The sequence below is a fragment of the Homalodisca vitripennis genome, unplaced genomic scaffold (genome assembly GCF_021130785.1).
Source record: "Homalodisca vitripennis isolate AUS2020 unplaced genomic scaffold, UT_GWSS_2.1 ScUCBcl_5988;HRSCAF=12990, whole genome shotgun sequence".
Taxonomy (NCBI): Eukaryota; Metazoa; Arthropoda; class Insecta; order Hemiptera; family Cicadellidae; genus Homalodisca; species Homalodisca vitripennis.
The window spans coordinates 1-18829 of NW_025782099.1; the positions used below are offsets into that span (position 1 = coordinate 1).

Below are 18829 nucleotides of genomic sequence, written 5' to 3' on the forward strand. Positions count from 1 at the left end.
TAAAAAAAATGTTATTAGAGTACTATTCCATAAATGAATACTTTTTAAATTTGCATTTTATTGAAGACTTAATACTTAATTCAGTTGATTAATGATATGACAGGTACTTAGGGACATTTAAATATTGATAATGTATGCTTTCTGTTAACCATATCTGCTAGTTTAAAAAGTTTAAAATGATGGGAATATAAATGTGTTTATGCCAGTTTATACAAGTACAATGAAGATAAGTAATTAATATTTTACTGAAGCAATTATATGAATATATAAAAATTAAGTCTTATGAGTATAAGAAAACCAGTCTTATAAACTAATCTGAATTAGATAATAATTCTTACTGATGTTGAAAAGACTGATTTAGAACTATTGTCCATTAAAAACTAAAATTTGCAATGTAGGTTATCAAATAATTAGCTATTTGACCGCCACGTCTGATGTCAGAGATCAGTAACAAACTTATTGACCCCCACGTCATGTGAGAGAGTAAAGATAGTTATGTTTACACACATTGGCCCAAATCACTAGAAAGGTTAAATATATTATGCAAATTTTTCTCTTGTAGATAAATATTTAGTAAAAAGAAGTTCAAAATATACCAAGAATTTTACCTATACTAAAACCAAAATTTTGTGATTCTTTTGTTTCTTTACTGAACCAGTAAAATAATATTTTTTGTATAGTTATAAAAATGGAGCAGATTGTTTTGTATATATTCTATAAATTCTATAACATTTAAGATGATTTAAAGAGATTGTTTCAACCTCTCTCTTAAAAACAAAATAAATGTTTTAAACTATTTTGTAAACGTATTGCTAAATAATTGTGATTGATTTATGTAGACGATATAATTGTGAAAATTAAACACGAAATCAAAATACACAAATCAAATTACATACGAGTAAAAAAGCAGCCATCTTGAAATATCAGAATATTGAGAACACATTGATTCAAAGATTAAATTACTGCAGGTACCTACATTACTTGGTTAATACGAATCTTACTGATGTGATACAGCATACTCATTAACATGCCCCCAAGCATCTCTGAGGCATTGATAACCGTGGTAAGGAACCTCTGGATCCTTCTGTGGATCTTAAGCAAGAATCTTTTTGTTCATCTAATCTGCATGTGCTTTTAGCTGATGAAAATCCAAACCTATTTAAGTTGTAAAAGTTCTTGTGATAGTGCTTCAAGCTAGAGCATAATGAAATTGGTTTTCCCATGAATCAGATGGGAAAAGACTACAACCCCTTTAGTTGTAGTCTTTTTAAGAAATCCTGGTTAAGTTTTGAGGTGTTAAAATAAATTAAAAAATAAAGTATAATATCTAACCAAAGATCATAAATACCAAACAGATATGAAAATTCAGCAAAAATTAATTATATCAAAATACAACAATAATTAGTGAGATGAAGACCAATTTAGGTATAGGAATCCGATAACATAAAGAAATAATTAATATGATAAAATAAATGAACATTCTTAATGAGTTAAATTAAATGCATATAATCATCATGTGATAAGACATTCTCAATTAATACTACAAAAGCTAGCACTTGTGTGTGAGGCATTGGAAACTGGAATTCAGCAGTGTATATTGGACTATAGCAGAACTGTCTTGGTTCAGACTCCTTGTAAAACTCCAGGACTTGCTCGATTGCCATTGTTATCTGAGTTAATGCAATGTGTTAAGAAACAGTCAATCTTAGCAAGAATAAAAATTATACTGTTCGTACTCACCCCTTATTCATATATTCCTTAAACTACAAACAACTTGTGTGCATGTCAAGTTGGTAGTTTTTACACTTAAATATAACATAAACTACAAGTAACAGTGAATAGATTTAAGTAAAACAATCATGATGAGACCTGATTACTTTCAGATTGTCATTCTTCTTGTCTAAAACCGAACTAGTTGATAAGAGAGAGTTGGGGATTTGTTTCAACGGTTAACACCAATCCATAATACATTTCATATATGAAAATACCCAAATGGTGTGAGGAAATATTAAAATTAATTTAAAAAGATAACATTGAAAATACAATCAATGAGGTATGTACCAAGATATGATACACGAAAAAAAATAACAAACTGTAACAATAAAAACATAATAATGTGTGTTTGTGAATGTATGACTAAATATGTATGAGTGGCTATATGTGGCTATGGCTAACATTCAACAATATTGCATTTCTTAAAGATGGAAGAGATAGAACAGAGAATAGAAGGCAGCCCAGGTTGCATCTCACTTCCTAACCTTAGTTTAATTAGAACCAGGTTAGGTTTCTTGTCTGTTTCATATACATATCCTGTCAAATGTTCTTCTAACACATAAAATATGTATTAACAACCAGTTAGTAAGCCTCTTCTTAAATTGTGCAGGGGTATGATTTAATTCTTCCAGCTATAGTTTAACAGTTTCGCTCCAGCATGTGTTGGTTTTTACTAAACCAACTGTAAATTCTGTAAGTTCTGTAAATAACTTAACTTTTAACGAAGCCAGTAATGTAGATATTGTAAATAGTAATAATAGTTTTTTAGCCAAAGTTTAAATTATGTTAATCATTGTTCAACTCTAAGCAGTCAGGCATCAACACGTTCTAATATCTGTGTGTCTACACTAAATATTAGATCTTTGCGCAAAAAACTTGGTTTGTTAGATATTATCTTAAGGAATAAGCCTTCTGATGTGCTTTGTTTGAATGAGCATTGGCTGACAAAACAAGAAATTTCTCTGTATGTCCCAGAAAACTTTGTATATGCAACCAGTTACTGTGGAACACCACCTCTTACTCATGGTGGGTCATCCAATTTATGTTAAAAATGACTTGAAGTATGATATAATAGATTTATCCCAGTATTGCATTGATTTTATCTGTGAAGTCTCAGCAATTAAACTGGTACACCATGATCTTATCATTGTGTCAGTTTATAGAATTCCAAATTCAGATTTTAGGGTTTTTTTAAATGAGTTAGATGTTTTAATGTCATATATAGTATCTAAATCTTGCAAATATTTTGCTATAACAGGTGATTTTAATGTAAATATTTTAGAAACTCATACGTTAGATGTTCAATGTTTTTTTAGATGTTTTTAGATCCTTTAATTTATTTCCAACTAATTTTAAAGCAACTAGAGATTTGGCCTGTTTGGACAATGTATTCACAAATTTGGATGGTAGTAGTTTTGACTCCTCCTTACTTGAACAAGACCTAATATCAGACCATGCTGGCTTATGGGTAAAATTTTTCATTTTGCCAAAAACATTAAAAAATAGTCAATGTTTTAAGAAAACAACGGAAAATTGTACCAAACGATTAATATCCCCTGAAAAACTACATAATCTAAAAGAATGTCTAAGAAATCTTGACTGGGGCAGTGTGTGTAATAATTGTAATGTAAATGTTATTGTTAAGTCATTTGTAAATATTTTAAGTGTTTATTTTAATATGTATTGTCCAAAAATATCTGTTAAATGTAAACCTAAGAGAATTAACAAGGGGAACTGGTTTACTCCTGAATTAAGTATGATGAGAAATCAACTTTTAACTTTGTATGACAAATGGAAGGATACTTCAAGTTTAGTAGATAAGGCACGTTTTAAGAATTTTCAAAAAAATTACAGACAAGATATTACAAAGGCCAAAATTGCAGCCAATAGCAAGATGATTTCAAACTCAAAAAATCGTTGTAAAGCTGCATGGAAAGTTGCAAAAACTGAATGTAATCTGAATCAGATGTCACAGCCACCAATACCTATTAGCCCTGATATTTTAAATGATTTTTTTGTGAATGTGGCAGTAAATACAAATAATAACCTCTGCTCTGATTTTTTAGCAAACTCCCCTCAGCCACAACCAACTAGCAGTTTTCAATGGAAACTGATTGATGAAACTTTTGTTAAATCTGTTGTAAATAAAATGAGTAATTCCCGTTGTGAGGATGTGTATGGCTTTCAAATTATGTTTTAAAAAATATTATTGATGTAATTGTAGTACCACTTACCTATGTAATTAATTTAATTTTATCTCAAGGAGTTTACCCAAATTGTCTTAAAGTATCTAAAATTACACCTATTCATAAGAAAGGAGATGTAAAAAATCCAGACAATTATAGTCCCATTACAATTGTACCCATTATAAGTAAAATTATTGAGTCATGTCTTGTAGCTCAACTCTATGAATATTTTGTAAATAATAATTTGCTATACACCTATCAATTTGGGTTTAGACCTAACCATTCAAACTAGTGATGCTGTAGAAGCAATAGTAAACTTTGTTCTCAATGGTTTTGAAAATAAACTGGTAGTAGGAGCAAGTATGATTGATTTAAGTAAGGCGTTTGATACGGTTTCACATGGCTTATTGTCAAAAAAGCTAAAATATTATGGAATTTTTGACAAAGAGCTGCAATTGTTGAGTAGTTACCTTACAGATAGAAAACAAATAGTTTGTATGCAAGACAAAGATTCTCAATTTTTAAATGTTTCTGCAGGGGTACCACAAGGTTCAGTACTGGGACCCTTTCTTTTTTTAATTTTTGTTAATGATTTTAGTTATAATGTTTCATCTTTTTCTGTTCTATATGCAGATGATACAACCATTACTAACTCTGGTTTGGATATTTTAGATGTGAAAATTCAACTTAAACATTCATTAAAACAAGCAAAACAATGGTTTCTTGCTAATGATCTGTTAATAAATGATACTAAGACTGAACAAATAATATTTACTTTAAAGAACCATTTATCGGATGTAGACTATGACTTGTTCAAACCTGTAAAATTGCTTGGTATTCATTTAGACAGCAAACTCTGTTGGGGACGAACATGTTAATCATCTCTGTAAAAAACTGTCCAGAGTTACTTATCTTTTAAGAAAGTTGAAGGATTGCGTGAATCTGGATGTTCTTGTCATGATATACTTTGGCCTTTTTCATGCACATCTGAGGTATGGTATACGTCTTTGGGGTGGTTCTGGTTCAGCAAAAAGAGCCTTTATTTGGCAGAAGAAGGCTCTTAGAATAATAAACGGACTTGCCATGTCGGCTTCATGTAGAAACACTTTTCAACAACTTAATATTATGACTCTTGCATGTATCTACATTAGCTGTAACCTGATTTATGTTAAGAAAAACATTAGTAATTTTAATCAAGCAAATTCAATACATGATTACAATACTAGACAAAAGAAAGATCTTGTTAAACCTAATGTTAGGCTTAATAAGTGTTTAGATAGTTTTAAGTATCAACAAATCTTGTTATACAATAAACTGCTGATGTCCATCAGGTCACTTCCTTGTAATAAATTTAGTTGTACTATTGCTAAGTGGCTTAAGAAGAAAGCATTTTATACTGCAGAAGAGTATATGAACTGTGATATGTTGGACTTGACACCTTAATTTTGTTTATAACTTCTTGACGATGCCTATTGTGACTTGTTTACTTAATGGAAAATAAAGTTCTTGATTCTTAAGGTGGGATGGTAGGCAACATTTAAGGCATGTCTTGGTATTGTAATTTTTAATATCTAAGTCTTGTATGAATTGTGGAGACTGCATGGGCAATAACCTCTTGAATTCGAATTCCAATCTATAAGAATTCTAAGTTTAACAAAAGCTGCTTGACAGCTGAGTCAGAATCCTAATTATGGTATAACTTATAAATAAATGGGATTCAAAGAAGGTTGTTGCAGTAGTGGCAGATATCTTTGCCAGTACATTACTCCAATAATTAGACAAAAAACTCTAATCCGTCTAAACTGACTATCCCCAAGAGGCATCGTCAAGTAAAATACAAATACTGTTTTGGCAGAAATACTGTTTTAAAATGTGCATCATATTAAAAAAAAGTCACTGTATTCCCAAAATGTTGATTTTAAACTAGCCAAGACTAATACTTACCAAGAACAGAAACTTCTCTTTAATCCCATACAAATTGTAATAACCAATGTACATGCTAAAACTTATAATCTGAAAGGTTTGTGGACACACTTAACCACTCTTTAGATGATTAGGAACTCAGGAAGGTATTAAGATTTTCAGAAAGCAAAGACATACATCCATAAAATTTGCTGAGATAATTTCTTGGCAGTACCCTCTCATGATTCATGCCTGTAGCTTAACACCTTGATGACTTTGACTGTTTTTTATCACAAAATCCAGGAGGATTACACTGAACTCTGTGTTTGGCTCGGGTTGTAAATCCTATTGTTCCACAATATTGTGACTGATTGAGCCATTGACATTTCAAACAGTAGTGAGGAAGTTTTATTGTAGTGTATGAATATGTTATTCGTCTTTTATAAACAAAGCTAATGTTAAGTCATTTTGCGGATGTGAAATAGGCGTATAAAAACAAAGAGTTCTAAGAGAAAAGGTCAATATAAATACTTTAGGTCAAAGTGCATCCTTATTAAGGGGGAACGAAATATATAAAAAACAATAGCACTTTTGTTTTCTAGCTCTATTAGCATTATGTGATAACAAGAGATAAGTATTATCAGAACTAACTTGTTAAATAGAGATCAAGTGTAGGGTGCAAATGATAAATCCTCAGATCATCAGTGTGTGGATATCTGACCTGTGTTGCCAAGGCTCAAGCTCTGTGGTGTAAATATGACTGGTAGTACTAATTTGTAAGAATAGTTAATTGTAAACTATATTCTACACTCTACACCTCTCAAAAGTAAGTTTAATATTTTTCAAATCCAATATTAAGATTAGGGCTGTTCATAATTTTTATTGTCATTATGCACATTTAGTTGTATTTACTGTAATGAGTGTACTAGTAAAATTTATAATTGCAAAATTTTTATAGATTGATCTAGTATGTTTATAATCATATTTTGTATTGCACAATTATATAGTTACACATAATGAGTCAATACTAGTATGAATAATATTTCCATCATAATGAATGCTCCTTGTTATGTATGTAGCGTACATATCATGTTATGTATGCCGATAATTTAAACTCCATGAGTAAACAAACACTATAGCTTTAGTTCTTGAAAAAGTTCAAGTATCCCATATAAACCAGTTTTCTTTTGTCATAGCAGTTTAAAGACATTATAAACACGTAATACAAAATCGTGGAAACAACAATTGTGTGATATTATAAAATGTATGAAATCCAATAAGGTGTTTTAAAAAATCAAATAAATTTGTGAAACATCTCTGAAAATTTGTAAAACAAATATTTAACTTTAGTCTGCGGCACAGTTTGAACAGTTAAATAAATACGTTTTGATTGTAAAGCAACTCATATGCTTCATCAAGCTACAGTGAACTTTTTATTTTTGTCTCGATAATCTAAAACGTACTTACTACTCGAGTTCAAAGCCAGGTATAACAAGTTCCAACCAATTAGAAAAAACCAGAATGACTCCATAGTTTATAATTATACTTGGGCTAGGTACACATTAACTATGGTAGACACATTACTGCATCAGTAATTCATTCAGTATAGACTCACAAAGAAGGTATTATCTAGATATATTATAGCTAGACATTTATTACATAGCAGCATAGTTTGACATGTTAATTGTATATACAGGGTGAGGCAGATCACCCAACTGCGATGTATAGCATCTGAACCAAGAAACCTACATTCTTCATATTAACGATAACACCAAAAAAATACCCCAAAATGGCACTTTTTTTTAGGGGAGAAGAGGTCATTTTTGAAAGGTTTTCAAATGTAAAGGTAGGTTGAGCCATACGGTATGGTTGAGGTAAAAGTAGTACTTATAATCATGTTAGGACATTGATTTTAGAGATTAATTAAACGCCGATTAATAAATATATAATTATCGAGAAAAAAAAATCACTTCCGATCGGAATATACTAAGGAAAATGAAATAATACCTCAGTCAGTGAAATCCAAAGTAGTCGGAACTTCTTATCAGTAGAGTTTTTTCCGGTGTATTAGCGATTTTTTAAATTTTTCTTTGATAATTATATAGGTATTAGTCGGCGTTCAATTGATACCTAAAATCAATGTTCTAACATAATTCTAAGTACCACTTTTATCTCAACGACTCAACCAGTGAAATCCAAAATCGTCAAAATCTAAATCAGTAGAGCTTTTCCTCGGTATATTCCGACCGGAGGTAATAATAATACTTTTTATTGTGTCAACAATTATAAAAATTGCATACAATCGTCAAATTAAATTATTTAGAAATATGTATATCTATTTTAAATTGCCCCCATTCATACCCGTTCATACACAGTCCACACTCATTCCTAAGACTCATACATACTTACAGCCATACGTTTAAAACTCTTCTAAAATTTACCACCAGAAATAGAGGATGATCGAATTACTTTAAATTTCATCCCAGCGGCTCATCATAAACTCTTCCACCGAATAAAACACCCTCAACACCAAAAATTGTCTCAATCGAGCTTTAAATTTTGTTGGTTCATTCAAATTTTTGATTTTATCAGGGAGTTTGTTGATCAACTTAACACCAACCTCGAATGGCAAACGTTTGAATGCGGCTGTTCTGTGCGGATGTAACCGAAGGTTGTCCCTGCCTCTTGTCCCGTATTGATGGACGTCCCTGCCCCGGACCAACTCGCACTTAAGTCGGCAGTACAGGGCGACATCGAGGATGTAGAGACAGGGCAAAGTTAGCAATCCCAGCTCCCTAAAGGCATCTCTGCATGAATTTCGGGATTTCAATTTTGAAATGATGCGGACAGCTTTCTTTTGACTTCTAAATACTCGCTCAAATTTGTATTTAGAACAGCTGCCCCATAGCCTCAACTCGTACGTTAGATGGGGGTGTACAAGGCCGAAGTAGGCCATTTTTAGTACATCCCGGGAGCAAAATTTTGAAAGGTTCCGTATAGCATAAATGCCTCAAGAAACCTTTGAGCAGGTACTTTCAATGTGATTGTCTCAAGTCAGACTTCGATCAAGGTACATTCCGAGGAACTAGGTGGAATCAGTTTCCTCTATGAGGACATCGTCCGCCATCACAGCAGCGCGATCCTCAATCTCTCTTTACCGCAAACAGAAATTTAGTGCTTTCGATTTGGAGTTATTGGTCCTCAGATTTAATAAAAAAAAAAAAAAAAACTGAATACATGAATTCAGTTCTAAAAAGAAAATGATTTCTAATTCATGTTTTGTTGGAGCTTTAATGCAGCGTCAACATACTGGACCATTTTCCCTCTCAGGAGCGATGAGTTCAGCCTGCTGACGTACACAAGGAACAAGACTGGTCCAAGTATAGATCCCTGTGGGACTCCATAGGAAAAAAGTCGCTAATTTAAAGTAATTTAATTGTTTTTTTTTCTCGATAATTATATATGTATTAGTCGGCGTTGAATTAATACCTAAAATCACCGTCCTAACATAATCCTAAGTACCACTTTTACCTCAACCACTCAACCAATGAAATCCAAAATCGTCAAAACTTGAATCTGTAGAGAGCTTTTCTTCGGTATTTACCGACCGGAAGTGATTTTTTTCTCGATAATTATATAGGTACCGTGTACAGTTTAATGATAACAAAAATCGTCGTCCTAACTCAATCGAAAACCCCACGTTTACCTCAATCATTGAAGTCCAAATTAGTTGAAGTTCTAATCAGTAGAGTTTTTCAAGTGTATTATCCGACCGAAAGTGATTTTTTTCGATAATTATATACACGTTTACAGTTTAATGACACCTAAAATCAACGTCGTAACTTAATTCTAAGCAGTCACTTTACGTCCCCACGACGAATTTGAACGAAGTGGTCGCTAATTTAAACTGTTCGCCATGTTACGGTTCAGGTTACTTTGCGACGTCACGTGACCGCGCCCTATAGAAATACCGTGATTACACTACACTATTCGAAAGGCCGAGCCCAAAAGTATCGTTTGATACTTTATGATTTAAACGAAAGGACAATAATATTTTTAACAACGGTCACTTCAATCAGTGAAATTAATCAATTTAATGTTTGTAGACAAGAGTAATGATAACTGTCCTTTTTTTCCTGCCCCATGCTTTATTTTTTAATATGTCTTAAAATTTCGGGGGGGGTCCGGACCCCCTGGACCCCCCCCTTCGCTACGCCACTGGCATACCTCATTTTGAAGGTCTATTCATTGATCATTTTAAAAAACGTGTAAATTTATTTTGCTTCTTGTTTACAGGGTAGTCAAAAATATTAAAGTTGTATGGTTTCAAAGTTCATTTTTTATTGTTACCTCATTAAAAGTTTTATCAAATTTAAGTTTTTTCCAAAGTTACTAAAGAAGTACTCTTTCAATAAAGATGTTAACATTTTTACTTTTCTGCACATTTCTAATTTTTTTTTAATAGTTCAAATTTAGGACATTTAAAACTTGTAAAACCTAAAAACTTAAAATAGTATGACTTTCCTTACACCTATTAATAGCTTTCTTAAAGACTAAAAATTGTTGTATTTCAAGTTTGGCTTTACCTTGAATGGTTGAGTAATGGCACCAAACATTCGAATTTTTAAGATGTTTTGATGCATTTTGAATGCCATTGTATTCTACTACCTTTGCCTTAGGGTATTCAGAAGTGTCTACCACTTGTTTTTAAAACACTTTCCATGTAATGAGAGGACCGTTTACTAATAGTGTAAATTCCTATCAAAAACATTGATAGGAATATAAATATTTAAACATTGATTACGTTTTATCTATTAGTGACCTGTAATGGATTTGTTTTATAACAAACCAAATAGCAATGCCAGGTATTTTTGAACTTATTTTTATTTATTAATCTAAACATGTGTTGGTACGTTCATTTACTTTTTACCAGTATGGACTATTTAACAACATTTTTAACAAGTTTGGGAGAAATTATTAGAGATGATAATCATATATTATCAGACTTTATTTCTTTAGTTAGTCAGTCAGTTTTGTGCCGTGTCCGTGAAGACATGTATAGTTGTCTGTAAAATATGCCATTCACCAATAAGGAAGCTTTCTCAATATTAATGGTGTTAGGTGATGTTTACCGAACTACACAACTGCTGCTGCTCTGTATGCTCAACATTATCTGGAACATGAACATCATTCACTAAATGTTTTCCAAAGACTTGCTAGTTGTGTCTGTGACACTGGAAATGTACAACCGGAGTCCTTTAACCTTTAAAATGAGGTACAGCTCGACATACCTTTACGTTTTTTTTATAAATCTTTTAAAAATTACCTCTTCCCCCCTGAAGTGCATTGTGGGGTATTTTTGGGCATGAAGAATGATTTTCCCGATTCTTTGGAGTCGAAATATGGTGGTTTTCGTTAATATGAAGAATGTAGGTTTCTCTTCAGCCACTATACATCGCAGACAGGTGATTTGCCTCACCCTAAATATATAATTAACATGTTAAACTAGGCTGCTATGTAATAAATGTCTAGCTATAATATATCTAGACAATACCTTCTTTGTCAGTCTGTACTGAATGAGGCTCAAGTGTATAATTGCTGATGCAGTAATGTGTCTGCCATAGTTAATGTGTAACTAGCCCAAGAATAATTCTAAACTATGGAGTCATTCTGGTTTTTTTTTAATTGGTTGGAACTTGTTATACCTGGCTTTGAACTCGAGTACTAAGTCCGTCATAGATTATCAAGACAAAAATAAATAAAAAACTAACAAGTTCACTGTAGCTTGATGAAACTAATATGCATTGCTTTGCAATCAAAATGTATTTATTGTAACTGTTCAAACTGTGCAGCAGATAAAAGTTTAATATTTGTTTTACAATTTTTCAGAAATATTACACAAATTATATTATTTTTTAGGATCTGTTAAAACGAAGAAGGTAGGTTTCTCGGTTCAGCCTCTATACATCAAGGACGGGTGGTCTGCCTCACCTTGTAAATACATGATTGTATCAGGTTTCAGCTACCTCAGTCAATTTTACTCAGTATAGATCCACTGTAATAAAGGTTTTACTATATTTAAACCAAACCCAATAACAACGTGTATGAAAATTCTTTAAATTGTAGGTAAATTAATAGGTGTTCAGTATTTTCATTTCAAGATATGCTATGAAAACTGTGACAGAAGATTGTAACATTTTCAATTCGGTTGTGTACTCTAAAGAAAATAATTTAATATAGAAATATATTTTTTAAACTTAAGTTATCTCACACAGTTAAGTCATTTTAAATTTAAATTATATTTAGGTCAAGAATTTTGATATGTCTCAGTTATTTTAGAAACTAAATAATTATGCGTCTTGAGATAACTTTGGTTTCACTCCAGATGTACTTGGGGATCGTTGTTGCCTGTTTGACACTGGTGTGGGGCTGCGATGGTGCACGTATCCTGGGTCTGGCAGCGTTCTCCATGAGAAGTCATTGGATCGTGATGGAACCTCTCTTCGAGGAACTAGCCGCCAGAGGACACAACGTCACCGTCTTCTCGTCTTTCCCACGGAAGAAACTATTGCCCAACTACACAGATATAGACTTTTCTGACAGACTCAAACCAATAATGAACGAGTTTTCTGTTGAAATGCTAAGGAAGAGAGTGCCCAATCCCTGGGCAACAACATTTTTCTTCAGAGATGTTCACGGAGACAGTTGTAAAGTTCTTGATGAACCAGAATACCAGGATCTCTTGAAGGCACACGATCAGTATGATATCGTGATCACAGAACTGTTTGGAAGTGACTGTTTCGCATATTACGCATACAAACTCAAAATTCCTATGATAGCTGTGACAACGAGTATGGCCATGCCTTGGGCTGCAGATAGGTTTGGGTTGCCTGACAATCCATCTTATGTACTCAACTACTTCCAGAGGTTCAGTCCCAACATGAATTTTTGGGAGAGGATCTACAACACCGTTACACTTCTCTATGGAAAGTTTTGGCATCTCTGGATATTTAGTAGAGAAACACAAGCGATGGTGGAGAAAAGTTTTCGTGAACCTCTGCCACCAGTGAGTGAAGTTGTGGCAAACACTTCAATGTACTTTATCAACAGCTACCATGCTTTATTGCAGAGTCGACCCTTCCCTCCTAATGTCATTGAAATTGGAGGAATCCACATCAAGAAGAAAAAACCATTACCTAAGGTATTTTATCAGCTTATGTATGTTCATGTACTAAACAAACAAAAATGTCTCTACTCATTACTGATATTTGCACATGATGCATGAAATAATGTTAAAAAAGTACTAATAGTAAGTACGTAAGTTTACAATTGGTTTTTTGTAAAAAAAGATTTTTTATTATGTTATGTCTAAAAATACATTTGTAGATACAAAACATATTTTTATCTTACCACAAGCGGTTTTTCTATTTTTAAAGATTTGAGCCACTTTAAATTCAATAGTGGTATAGCATCTGTATAGAAAATCAATTTAAATTTGTTAATCTCATATCTGGGTTCACAAATACTTTATAAATCACTTGAATATATTTAAGTAAATATTTTTTAACAAGTTATTACTTGTTGTATATAATGTGTTATGAATAGTGGATGTTTGACTAAAAACTGACTATACAATATTTAATGATACATTTTTGTGTGTCAATGTCGCAGTTATGAAGTAAAAAAATTACAACATTTATGTAAACTAGACACATGGGTAGACTTAAGGAGTTGTGCATTACTTTGAACAAGGGGGGGGGTGGCAAGGAGGGGTAGCTGCCCCCCACCTAGAGATTCTAAAAAAGTTTTCAAATGTAAAGCAATCAAAGTTCTAATTCTGACTTAACTTGCTTGATCGATTCCTGTATGTCAAAACTCGAATGAATTCACCAATTCCATTCCTAATATTTCCACGCTCAACTATGGTCTGCGCTATGTTATTGTTAAAGCGTGAGAGGGGGGCGGGGTGGGTAAGCAACAACTTGCTCCCCCCTGGGCTATCGGCTGGTAATGCTTCTGACTTTGAATATACATTCAATTGTAGTGAAAAAGTTTTCCTTTATTTTTTAATATGGTTTGAATAAAATTTATTTATGATAGAAAGTTATTCAAAACATATTATAGTTTTATCTCAATTCTGTTGCGTTTGCAAGCCCAAATTTACTAAAGTATATAGCTTGCTTCAATATTTTTCCTAGTCATATACTGTAAATTCTTTATTTTTCATTACAATTTATTGAAAGATAGAAAAATCTGAAACCAACAACATGTTTCCAACAAACTATCACACTGTATAACTTGATGTTTGAGTCTGTTCAGAAAAAACTGTGCTAATTAAGTCCTACATATCCAGCCCAGTTGTTCTCTCAAGTCCATTCAATGTATCTTTTTAAATAACCAAATTCTCATCTCAGTTCAGCCTACGATGTTTATAGTTTTTATCTGATGAGCTTGTCTTCAACTAAAATTTTCGCAAGTGCTATTTTTTGAGATATGGCCTCTCAAATTAATCAAACAATATAATTTTTAAAGCTAAAATAAAATATTGTTGGAAGGACTCATGTGTGTGTATTTTCAAGAGTAGTTTTTATTATGGCTGTATAAGTAACTGATATATTCTGTTTTCAGTGCTTTCAATGTCAAGTGAACTATTTGTTTCATCTGCATCTAAAATTTTGTCACAGCAAAATTGCCTGCACTCTCAACCATGTGTTCAGCAAGTAAAAAAGCTGACTTGAATTAAAACCCCCGTTTAACCTAAAAAAGTCCAGATTTTAAAGTGAGAGTATCACACTCTGTGTAAATATTTTACTACCCTGTACATAATAGTGTCTATGTAGTTACACTAGGCTATTAATATTGTATCAGAATTATGAAAAACTGTGTTTATTTAAATATTGCAGAAAAAATATTTTTAACCTTGCATGAGGGTTAGTGAGCATTTGTGATTTTGGAAGAACCTATAGTGAGATAGAAACTGTGATTTTCTTGATGTTTTTAAAGGATCTACAAGACATTTTGGATAATGCAAAGAATGGTGTAATTGTCATGAGTTTTGGATCATTAGTCCGTGCTGCTACTTTACCGAAACCAATCATAATGATGTTCATGAAGGTGTTCTCAAAAATACCTCAAACTGTAATTTTCAAGTATGAAGAGGATCTTCCTGAGGCTCCCCCAAATGTGGTTATCAGAAAGTGGTTATCACAGAGAGATTTGATTGGTGAGTACCAGAAAAACAAACTTACTAAACTACATACGGATTATATAAATATATATATATATATATATATATATATAATTTATATATGTAAATATATATATATATATATATAAATAATTTATATATATTCATATTCACTTTGGTTGTTTAAATGCACCAACGCTTAATTGTAAACATCAAGTAGACGTCTTGATACAAATGTCATATATATATATATATATTTATTTATAAAAGTATAAAATATATAAAAAATAACATCCCTTACATGTTAAGAGTGAGCCATAAGTACAGCACAACATGTGGTATTACACTGGACAAACATTCGCTGCAGTTTTGTGAGAAAAACATTAATTACATGGGGAAAATATTTTAAACTAAAATTCCATTTACAATAACTGCAGTGAAAAATAATGCAATATTTACAAATAAAATTAAGTCATACCTAATTTCTTTATCTCTATATTCATTTGAGGAGTTTTATAAATTCTGGGTTGAGCTGACCTTTTTTATACAACACCAATACATATCAATTTGTGTTTATGTATTTATTTGGATTGTTTTGTGTCTTGTATTCATTTAAATTGTTGTTGATTACTGAAATATACTATTTTGTTATTGTTCTGTGGTTTAAAAATGTTTCTTTTCAATTATTTATAATATTGTTAACTATTTCTGTATTTTTAAAATTAATCTGTGTTATAGCTAAAGCTGTAATTATTAGGGTTTTTATAACTAGATTGATCATAGAATTATAATATTTTATCACATTATAACCTCTTAGTTTATTGGTTAGTAATTTTTATGACGCTATTCGATGTATACAAAATGTATATTCAATGAATAAAGAGATTTTCAATTCAATTCAATTAATCATATTTATATGCAGAAGTGCTCTTTAATAAACTTGGTTTGTGTAACATACTAGTGAACACACAATTAATTACAAAACAAGTCATTATTATTGTCAGAGTAGTATAAAAAGGGGCTTCATACCTCTGCAAGGTACATGGCAGTTTAAAATAATTTACCTAAATATTTCCAGAACATGAAAACGTCATAGCTGTAATTCAGCATGGAGGTTTATCAAGTACTATTGAAGCAGTTCACTTCGGTAAACCTATGATTGGTGTCCCATTCTTCGCTGACCAGAAGGGAAACATCAAGCACTTAGAACGCAGAGATACTTGTATTCAACTAGACTTCGACAATTTGTCAGAAGAGATGATATCAACAGCAGTGTCAGAAATCATAAACAATCCAAAGTAAGTGACCTTTTAAATTAATTAATTTAATTAAAAACAGGTTTTAATATAATTTACTAGTAAAGGTGGAAATGTTGTAACTAAGTGACTAAGTCTTGCACAAGTTTCCACAGGTTTGTGGTTCTTGCTGTGTATAAGGTTTTCAAAAATCTTAAAATTTAATCCATTTCTTCATAATGTCTACCATGTAACAACAATTGTTTTCATATTAAAAGGTAGTTTTAATACTCATATTGTTTTAAAAGTTTAATTTTAAATTAAGGTTTACTGAATAATTATTTCCTTAAATTACAAAACAATCATTTACCACCACTTGTAATTTATTGCAGTCACTTTCTGATTCTTGAATTCTGATGTATTTGAGTCCAAATTTTAACTTTCCCATTTATCCCTATTAACATTATCTGCCCACAAGAACGTAGCCAGGAAAAAAACTTGGGGAAGGGGAGGGTCAAGACGACTGATATTTTCCAGTAGTGGAAAGAATGTAAGGCATCCGCTCATTCCCTATTTAGTTTCTTAAAAAGTTCTTGACCCATTTCAATGTTGAGAACAATATTTCATCAGTAAATGTCAGTAACACTAAATTATTTAAACAATAATAATCGTTTGCTAATAAAGTAACTGAAAAAATTTGCGGGGGGAGTTATAACCCCCTTACTGGCTACGTCCTTGTCTGTCCAGATGTATTGCATTTCTGATGTAAGGGCTTTTCTTTATATCTCATTGTGCTAAACACAACAACACAGCAGAAGATACTTTTAATGATACGTTTTATGAGTAATGAAACCAACTGTATTGTTAACCCCGCTTTTTGATACAACACTGTAATATCATTGTTGACAATTTGAAATTAAAGGCAGATATTTAAACCGTCAATAACCAAAAATGGTTACAGTATGTGCAACAGAAATGTATCACATTCTATCTTCTGCGGTTGTGATGGACAGTTTAATTAAACACTTTTGGAATAACACCAGAGGTTAACTAGGAATAGAAATATCATTGAAAGAAAAAGACTCAATTTTAGAGTACAATCCAGGAACATATTTATGCTTCATACATAGTCAACATACAGTGCTATCCAGGACATCAACAATTTACAAGCAATCCCTCGTTGTATCTTAACAGGACTCAGGAGTTACTGGTGAATCTTTACTAATTACTCGCTTAATCTAATGGTAATACTGTACAAGCATGATTATTTGTTACCAAAGTGAACCCTCTTGGCTTGGGCCAAAAAGTGAGTCACCATTTTACTAACACAACTCTGTTTACAAAATATATCCTCTAGGGTACTAAGTCCACGCTATCATTACTGCAGATCTAAACAATGATTAATAAAATATACATTTTCCGTAGATTTTTAAATAAACACTAAAACTTGAAGTTGGAAAAAGCAATTATAAATTTCCATCTGTTATTTTTGTAAGATAACTATTTTTAGAGATAATGCAAATGCAAGCGCCTTCATGTGTGTTTAAATTAGATCAGATGGTTTAGATTGATTTAGATATTTAATACTCAATCTATGTTATGTTTTAGATACAGAGATAACATGAAGAGGTTATCACTACAGTTCCGAGACCGGCCGATGACAGCGCTACAGTCAGCTGTGTACTGGACTGAGTACGTCATTCGACATCATGGTGCTCCACATTTGCAACCAGCTTCTGTCCACCTTCCCTTCTACCAGTACTTGCTACTGGACGTCATAGCTGTTTTTATCGTCTCTCTTCTTGTCCTCACATATGCTATTTACTACATCATCTCTCGTATATTAGCTGCTCTTAAATGTAACCCTGTAAAATCAGTTCATAAAGTTAAAAATTCAAAGAAAATAAATTGATATGATGTACAATTCACTATGGTTGCCGTTTATGTGTCAGGATTTAAGAAGAGTTTTGAACCAAATATCAGTCTCATTGTCCCATTTCAGTACTTTCTTCCTAGATACTGAAATTGATATTAACTATCACCAGCCAATTTGTAAAAGTGTGAAAAATGCAAAGAAAGTGTAAAGAATGTATTAAATACCTAAAAGGTGAAGATAAAACGAGTTACATCAAATTTTAAGTACCTCTATGAGACAAGAATAATTGCACCAAAAATGTTTAATTTCGTAACCCAAGTGGAAATAGTACCCATTTAACAACATTGTTTGCTGGATATTAAAACTGAGGGTAGTTTATCATTAATAGTTTGAGTGTAGACTCTGTATTAAAACGAAAATTCTTGTTTGGTGAAACAGGTTATTGTTAAAAACCACTACAGTAAACATGTTATGTACTAACATAGTTGTGTCTACTTTATTTTATATTTTGTTATAAAAAACTGAAAAACAGACACAACCTACTTTATTTAGAAAAGTAACAGCTAAAACAATGTGTTTCATATGTAACATAATATATTCTATGTTACAGTATTAGGCTTGTAAAACCCTTTTTATAAAGCTCTTCTTGAAAATTGTTATTCTTAAACCT

The 18829-nt window shown here is 31.9% G+C and overlaps 1 protein-coding gene across 1 annotated transcript; it reads left to right on the forward strand.

Moving 5' to 3' along the window:
• The first annotated feature begins 6487 nt into the window (after positions 1 to 6487).
• On the forward strand, positions 6488 to 18211 carry LOC124373602 (UDP-glucosyltransferase 2-like). Its single transcript, XM_046831961.1, has 5 exons — positions 6488 to 6687; positions 12247 to 13062; positions 14865 to 15084; positions 16127 to 16346; positions 17892 to 18211. The coding sequence occupies exons 2-5, from the start codon at positions 12247 to 12249 to the stop codon at positions 18193 to 18195; spliced, it is 1560 nt and encodes a 519-aa protein (XP_046687917.1). The 5' UTR covers positions 6488 to 6687; the 3' UTR covers positions 18196 to 18211.
• Positions 18212 to 18829: the final 618 nt, after the last annotated feature.